The sequence below is a fragment of the Cynara cardunculus genome, assembly GCF_001531365.2.
Source record: "Cynara cardunculus var. scolymus isolate 2C chromosome LG 14, CcrdV1, whole genome shotgun sequence".
NCBI lineage: Eukaryota > Viridiplantae > Streptophyta > Magnoliopsida > Asterales > Asteraceae > Cynara > Cynara cardunculus.
In genome coordinates, this window is record NC_037541.1 from 11934747 (window position 1) to 11943265 (window position 8519).

Below are 8519 nucleotides of genomic sequence, written 5' to 3' on the forward strand. Positions count from 1 at the left end.
ATTGGGGTGTTTGGGATTGCTTATTTGAAACAACTTATTTTTTTTCAACAAAATCACTTATCAACTTATTATAAGTCAGAAGAGTTTAACTTCTTCAAAAATTCCTTATTACCGGTTTAACACCAGTATAAGTTGTTTATCCAAATACTCAAAAGTGCTTATTACAGATGCCACACCGGAATAAGTCAACAAGTTGTTTTTATTTGGAGAGTATATTTGTAAAATATAGGCTAGTTGCATCTTGTTCCATGTGGTGAGGGTGGAACACACGCTTGTTCCTGCCTGTTCCATATAAAAGTCATGCCAAATATGAAACATTAATCCTTATTCTATTATATTATGTCATGTTCAGTGTATCAAACTTATCCTAAAAAAAAGCAGTACATAGTTGCATGTCACAAATGCATTTCTCAAGTCCAATGGGCCTGACCAGCACCATGAAACTAGCCCAATAAATGGAGGAAGACAAACCATGCAATTGGTCATTGGTCCAGTAGTATCCGAGTTATCAGCTTACTGGTAGAACTCAACTCTCATGAGGTCAAAGATGAAGGTACAGTATGGACCAAAGGTCGAAGTATTGTTGAATTTTATCATCACGTTTTCTAGACTAAAGCATCAAAGGGAAAAAAATTTCGTGGCATTGGTTGATAACGAAGTGTTATGGCGGCAAAAGGTGGTAGTCTTGATAAACCGAGAAACATGGTATGGTTTTATGTCGTTTATGCTAGTGGACAAGTTGAGATTGGCGATAATGAGATGATGGTTAAGAGATGCTGATCGAAAACCATTGCCACCACCGCCACCAGTAGTCGTTGATATAAAGAGATTGAATCGATTTTTATATTTCTTTCCAACTTGAGGACAAGATAAGAGTTGGGGGCGAGTATTGTTGTACGATTTATCTAATGGTGCATATTTCTTCTACCAAAACTTAAGGATATATCATAATGAGGAGGATTAAACGAGAATAAGTTCAAAATAAGAGATCTACACGAGAATGGTCAAATCACATGTGATTTTGCACTGAATTCACAGCTAGTTACATAAGACAATCATATCAAGGGTGTGCGGGTGAATGTCTGTGCGTAATCACATGTGATTTTATACGTGAGTTTAGTGTAAAATTACATACTTTATGACTGTTCTTGTGTTCTCTTATTTGGTCACTATTTTCGTTTAAACCTGACTCATGTTATGATTGTCACGTCATTACTCAACGATATTGCAATTTTTCTTTGGTACCTTTCAAAAACCCAACACAATGTGTTATCAAATAAGCATCATTACACTACGAAACATAATGCTTTCACCTACTAAACATCCGTGAGTAATCCGTTGCTAGAAGTGAGATTCATCAGCTATCCGTAGGTGAAAGTTTGTCGAACAAGATATCATGAGTAAAGGCATAACCGACAGATCACCGACGAATCCCAATACCGACGGATTTCACAGGCAGATTATTGATGGATCACCGATGCTCCACAATTAAATAATTAAAAAACAAAAAACAAAATAATTTTAAAAAATGTCAGTGATCCATCAATAATTGTAAAATTCACTAATGGATCACCAACGGTTTTTTGTTTCGCCGAAAAAAGCTGTCATAGTGGGATCATGTGAAACAAGACTGTTTTCGTGAAACACGTGACACATTTTTACACTTGAAACTTCACAACAAAACATCGTAAAGATAACATTCACAGTGTTTTTGCTGTGAAAGTTCGGCTTTTCTTTACCTTCACAACATTTTGTTGTTTCTGTAAGATAGCAAACGTAAGAATAAAATGTTCAATTGATAAGACACAAAAACCACGTGAACTGAATTTCCAAAAAAACATTGCAAAACAACCTATTACGAGAAACGTATTGGTTTAAACCGAACACAATCATGCAAAATGGCTTTATAAACTAAACACACGTATACGCAAATAAAATCGCACGTTACACCTACTGACGTTTGGACGTGCTACAAACAAGTGGTAATAATAAAGTTTTGTAGCATTTATAAAAATTTTGATTCTGATTTTCTAATTCGTTAATTTTAATGTTAAAATAGCTATAATTTCGAAGTTGCTATAAGAAATTAATGTTAATGGTATATATAAAATCGTTAACATTACCACACTACAACAACACCAGATTTGTAGGTCGGACGCCTACAATGTTTAAGCTTCTTAATAGAATACTTTATATGACTTAAGTTTAAAGGACCAAACAAAAAATCATCTTATCTAAAAGTATTACACTAAATTTATAGAACTTTTTTTATAAGTTTTATCCGATTTTAGAATGTTTTTCAAATAAAGTGTCATATTAGCTATTTTAATGAGTATAGGACAAATTTTGAAAAGTATCCTATACACCCAACTTTTTATAGGACACATTTTCAAATAATATCGTATATAATAACTAATACGACACTTTATTTTAAAAATGTCTTAAAAACTTGTTGAAATGCTTAAAAGCGTCATGATAAACCTATTATAACACTTTTAGATACGACAGTTTATTGTTTCTATAAACTTTATCCCTATAAAATATGTTATTAAAACGCTTAATATTTTAAAAGTATAAACCCAATTTTATTATAGTGTCACTTTGTTACAACCAATAACATTAATTTTTTGTAAATTAACCTGGATATCTAACCCATTATACGAACCGACTAATCGTAGAACGACCATCTGCTTTGCAGATTGTCCGGAATCACCGCATTTGAACCTCCCAGGCCACAAGGGGATTATTCCTCATTGGATTTGAACTTGAGACTTATAGGCACTATTGATCTTTGAAACTCAAGTTCAAACTAATCATGCACCACAAGGGTGGTGCCTGATTGGTTTGAGCTTGACTTCAAAGGTCAAAAAGTACCAGGAGGTCCCAGGTTCAAATCCAAGGAGGAATAAAAATCCCCTTATGGCCACGGAGGTTCAAATACGGTGACTCCGGGCTATCTGCAAAGCAGGTGGTTGCCCTATGATTAGTCGGCTCGCATAGCCGGTTAGATATCCAGGTTAATAAAAAAAATATATATTTTAAATGCCACATCAAAACGCTTCCTTGTTACATTTATTTTCAAAAATTTATTAACGTTAACACATTTTGTTTGTATTTTTAAGATAACTAAAAATAGGAAATATCATATACAACACCAAACGTAACACAAATGGATTATCCTACCTTCTTACTCTTGCTATCTTTCATTTTATCGATCATCTATGTCCTCACCGTCTCCGGCCGCAACGACTCTCGGCTTCCGCCGGGACCTTACCGTTTTCCGGTCATCGGAAACCTCTTAGACCTTGGCCACGAACCCCACCGTTCTCTTGCCACACTTTCTAAACGTTACGGTCCTTTAATGTCTCTTAAGCTTGGAAGTAGAACAACCATAGTCGTTTCATCGCCCGATATTGCTAAAGAATTCTTTCACACACATGACCGAGTATTCTCTAGCCGATCAGTCCCAGAGACCGCTCGAGTCATAGACCACCATAAATTCTCTATGGTCTGGCTGCCCGCCGAAGATCACTGGCGAAGACTGCGAAGAATAACTAAAGAATATATGTTCTCCGCGCAACGTCTAGACGCCAGTGAAGGCCTACGCGAAAAGAAGGTACAAATAGAATGAGAATACATAGGGTTGGGTTCACGTGAGATCAAAGTTTTTTCGTGAGACCCGTAAGATCAATTTATGTTCATTGATCAACTTTATAAACTAATGATCTAATGGTCTAAAGTTGCACGGTGGTAATTTTGTGATTATTGAGAAGTCTCGTAGCAATTTTGTGATTATGAATGTTCAGATTGTAGATCTAATTCAAGGGTCGAGAATTGGTCTTACGGGTCTCACGAAAAACACTTGATCTCACATGATCCCAAGTCTGAATACATATCCGAAAGTTTTGAATTGCAAATTTATTGTACTTACATTTACTTATATTTATTTGAAGAAATTATATCTCAAATTATAGCATTTTTTGGACACAGTGAATCTCATATATTTAACATATATTTATACTTCTAGATACGGGAACTAGTTCGCCATATTGATCGATGTTGTACAAGCGGAAAGGTCGTGAACGTAGGCGCGGTTGCGTTTACGACAACGCTTAATATTTTATCCAACTACATGTTCTCTATGGATTTCGCGCAATATGATTCTGTGTCATCACAAGAATTCAAGGAGACGGTATGGGCGTTGATGGAGGTTAGCGGGAAGCCGAATCTAGTGGACTTTTTTCCAATACTTAAACGGTTGGATCCACAAGGTCTAGTGTCACGAGTTACTATTTATGGAAAGAAGTTACTGACTAATTTTGATAGGATCATCGATCAACGCTTGCAAAGAAGGTCAAGTTCATCGTCACCCGTTGGTGTTTCATCGGCAAATGACGATGTTTTGGAGTTGTTGCTCAACCTCAATCTGAAAGATGAATCCAAGTTTAGCCGAAATGACATGATGCATTTGTTCTTGGTAAGTAAATTCGGAAGGTAAACACATTTTGAACATGTTAGTCAAAGTAACCATTTTGAGGCATGAGAACGGTTGCGATTTTACAACAAGACAACATGGGCTTCACTGACAGAAAAAATCCATCGTAATCACCGGAGAATGTGACGGGTGATCGTGATTACCGCTGATCGACAATCGTCACCGACGGAAAAATCTGTCAGTTACGGTGATGTGAAGCTTTAAAAGTCGGTTTCACAAAATATGTTTTGTTTTGAAGCTATCACTATAATAAAATTGGGTTTATAGGGCACTCCCAATATCTAAGCGTCCCAATAAATCGCTTTATAGGACTTAATTTATAGGACCAAAATATAAAGCGTTCTATCTAAAGGTGTTGTAATAAGTTTATATGATGCTTTTGGGTGTCTTAACAAGTTTTTTTAGGACATTTTTAATACAAAGTGTCGTATTAGCAACTTTATAGGAAACTTTTGAGAAAGTGTCCTATAAACTCAATTTTTTATAGAACATTTGTTTTTATAGAACAGTTTTTCAAATAATGTCCTATAAAGTTGTTAATGAGACGCTTTATATTAAAAATGTCATAAAAAACTTATTATGATGTCAAAAAACGTCATATAAACTTATTACAACATCTTTAGATAGGACGTTTTATTTTATAAACTAAGTCTTATAAAGAGGTCTATTAGTACGCTTAGAAATTGAGAGTATTCTATAAACCCGATTTTATTTTAGTGTATGGATAAATATAATTTCTTAACAACTTTCTACATTTTTTTTCACCTTAAATAATCAAAAAATCAAATCAAAATGATTATTACAAGTAGAAGTTACAATAACCAAATTTTTGTTCCAAAAAAAATAATAATTCATTTCATAAAATATTGTAGGCTTTATTTATCGCGGGAACTGATACGATATCTAGCACATTGGAATGGGCGATGACTGAGCTTATTCGTAACCCAGAGAAAATGGAAACAGCTCGTTCAGAGATCCTAAAACTCACGCAAAACGACGACAAAAACATACAAGAATCATGTATCGCTCAATTCCCTTTTCTACAAGCTATTATAAAAGAAACTCTACGACTGCATCCTCCGGCCCCTTTTCTTATCCCTCACGAAGCAATACATGAAGCAGAAGTCCAAGGTTTCACCGTGCCCAAAAATGCACAAATCCTGTGTAACGTTTGGGCGATGGGACGAAATCCAACCGTTTGGTCAAACCCAGAAACGTTCATGCCTGAGAGGTTTTTGAATGTCGAGATTGATTATAAAGGCCAAGATTTCAAGCTCATTCCGTTTGGTGCAGGAAGAAGGATTTGTCCAGGATTGAATTTCGCTCATAGAATGTTGCATATAATGTTGGGATCTTTGATTCAAAACTTTGATTGGGAGCTCGAAGGAAACGCGAGCCCACAAGATATCGATATGGGGGAGAAGTTCGGGATCACATTGCAACGAAATATACCACTCGTAGCCATTCCAATCAAACTGTAACAAGTTTTTATATAATTATATCTGTTATTTTAGGTAAAACGAGAAAATATCTGTAATTATTGGTTTTAGGAATAAAAAACAATTGTCACCGTATAGTTCTTTAGTTATGTGAGTCCCACAATACGATCAATCTTCGTATTATCAATAAGAACATCAAGAACACTTGAGATGAAAAGTCAACTCAGTCAAACCTTTCTATTTACTTCTCAATATACGTATGATTACAATTAAGCTCTCTCCTTTCCACACACACACTACAAGACAAGATAAGACCTATTTATAGGTCAACTATAAAACTCTAGTCAAAGTCAACAATTACATACAAAGTCAAACAACCTAAAATACAATTATAAACTTTCAAGACGAATACAATTTAACACTAAAATTCAATCCCAACAAGTTAACACTTTTTCTTCTTTCTCCTCCCTTTGAAACTCGGTCGATGCATCAAACATAAAATATAGAAGTAGCTTAACGTTTATGACCCATAAAATCAATGCCGATAATAAAACAACAAAATACATGATGACGGAAAATACTTTCATTTGACTCAAAATCGGGTTTATTAGACGCTCCGAATTTCTAAGCGTCCTAACAGACCTATTTATAAGACTTAGTTTATAAGACAAAAAAAAAAAATAAAGTGTTTTATCTAAAGGCGTTGTAATAAATTTATATGACGTTTTTTGACGTCGTAATAAATTTTTTAAAACACTTTTAATGTAAAACGTCCCATTAGCAACTTTATAGGACACTATTTGAAAAAGTGTCCTATAAAAACAAGTGTCGTATTAAAAAATTGAGTTTATAGGACACTTTCTTAAAAATGTCCTATAAAATTGCTAATGTCACGCTTTGTATTAAAAATGTCCTAAAAACTTGTTAAGATGCCTAAAATCGTTAGATAAACTTATTACAAAGCCTTTAAATGGAACGCTTTATATTTTGGTCATATAAATTAAGTCCTATAAAGCGGTCTATTGGGATGTATAAACATACATGTATGTGTGTGTATGTATGTATGTATACTTTAGTGTTTAAATAATCTTGTAGAACAATTCAAATTTATATAAAGTTATAACATTGAAAAGAAAAGAAGAACCATATATATATATATATATTAAATATATAAAACTTTTAAGAAAATAATATTAATAGTATAAACTGGGATTAAATCTCTTGAGTCTCTACTCACTACTTTCTTCAATCTTCAAAGAATTCATGTTTGATTCATCGTGTACAGGAACGAGAGGAAGGAGACACCTATTTAGGATTTTAGTTGTTATATTTTTTTATTTCTTATTAATTAAGTCTTAAGTGTCGTACATAATTATCATTTATCTCCTAAATTATATGTTTAAAAAGCCTAAAACAACAGATGCTTACAGAATAACGCATCGTAACTCGTTACAATGGAAACCAGGTCTTAGAGTGAAGGCAGGCCCGTTCTTGACATTTTTTAGGCCCTGGGCTAGATGTCAAAAAAGGGGCCCTTAATAAGTACGATATTTTTTCAATGTATTGTTTTTATCATCAGAAATAACATTGAATTCATATAAAACCATTTTTTCGAGTATTTCTAGACACAAAGTCAATCAATACTCATTTCTAAATTAATATTATCTACTAGAACAGTTTTATGTAGTATCAGTAATTTGTTTCATCATCAAAAACATCCTACTATACACTTTTGGTACATAGAATGATATCATTTGGGGTCACAAAGTGGATTCTTCTGATTTTCGAATGACACTATGTAAAACAATGTAAAGAGGTTGGTTTTTCATGTCATCTCATGTTAACGTTTTTTAACATCATTTTAAACTTTTATATTATGTTTTCAAATCCTCTCTTTATTACGTAAAAGAAGACTCAAGAACATAGAGTTAGAATTAAAACAAACATTTCTTGAATCATCGATTGTATAAATTAAAAAAACTCATGTTGTTGATAGTTTGAGATCTTATTATTCTTTTAGAGATAAAATAGTACATAAGATTTATAAACTCAATATTAGATAATAAAGAATAACTATTAAAAACAATTATAGTTTTATTATTGTAAATATAAATATAAGTTGTACCGTTTTATATAGTTGGTACTTTTTTCAAAAGATGGGGATTTTCTTAGCTAATAGCAAGAAAATCAATCATATTCTAATATAAAAATAGAATTCACATGACAATAGAACAATCAACAGAGTCGATGGGAGATAAATTATAGAGAATATGTCAAAGTTTTCGAAGCAACTAGTTTTAGACATCGGTTTTAGATTAAAAAAACTTAGAAAAACATTAAATAATATTATATAATGAATGACAGATTAACCTATTTATGTATTTTTTTCTCTTCAATATATTTAATTCATACATGTTTGGGTCTTTAATAGTTAATGTAGTATAAAAGTTTTTTCTTGTCATATTAGATACTAATTTTTTTTGTGTTTTCTATTTACTAATTTTTTTGAACTACTATTATATATTAGAGGTGGCCAAAATTCGGTCCCGGGCCGGGCCTTAACCGGTCCCTACCGGGCCTAATCG

At 33.1% G+C, this 8519-nt stretch overlaps 1 protein-coding gene across 1 annotated transcript; it reads left to right on the forward strand.

Annotated features, from left to right (window-relative positions):
- The first annotated feature begins 3169 nt into the window (after positions 1 to 3169).
- LOC112527052 (geraniol 8-hydroxylase-like) lies at positions 3170 to 5976 on the forward strand. Its single transcript, XM_025137535.1, has 3 exons — positions 3170 to 3616; positions 4028 to 4477; positions 5368 to 5976. The coding sequence occupies exons 1-3, from the start codon at positions 3170 to 3172 to the stop codon at positions 5974 to 5976; spliced, it is 1506 nt and encodes a 501-aa protein (XP_024993303.1).
- The last annotated feature ends 2543 nt before the right edge of the window (positions 5977 to 8519 follow it).

Bases quoted from the DNA above. Each gene is read 5' to 3' on its own strand.
- LOC112527052 (XM_025137535.1), top strand. From the start codon at position 3,170: ATGGATTATCCTACCTTCTTACTCTTGCTATCTTTCATTTTATCGATC. The intron at 3,617-4,027 runs GTACAAATAGAA...TTATACTTCTAG, and splicing joins AAGGCCTACGCGAAAAGAAG to ATACGGGAACTAGTTCGCCA. The intron at 4,478-5,367 runs GTAAGTAAATTC...AAAATATTGTAG, and splicing joins ACATGATGCATTTGTTCTTG to GCTTTATTTATCGCGGGAAC.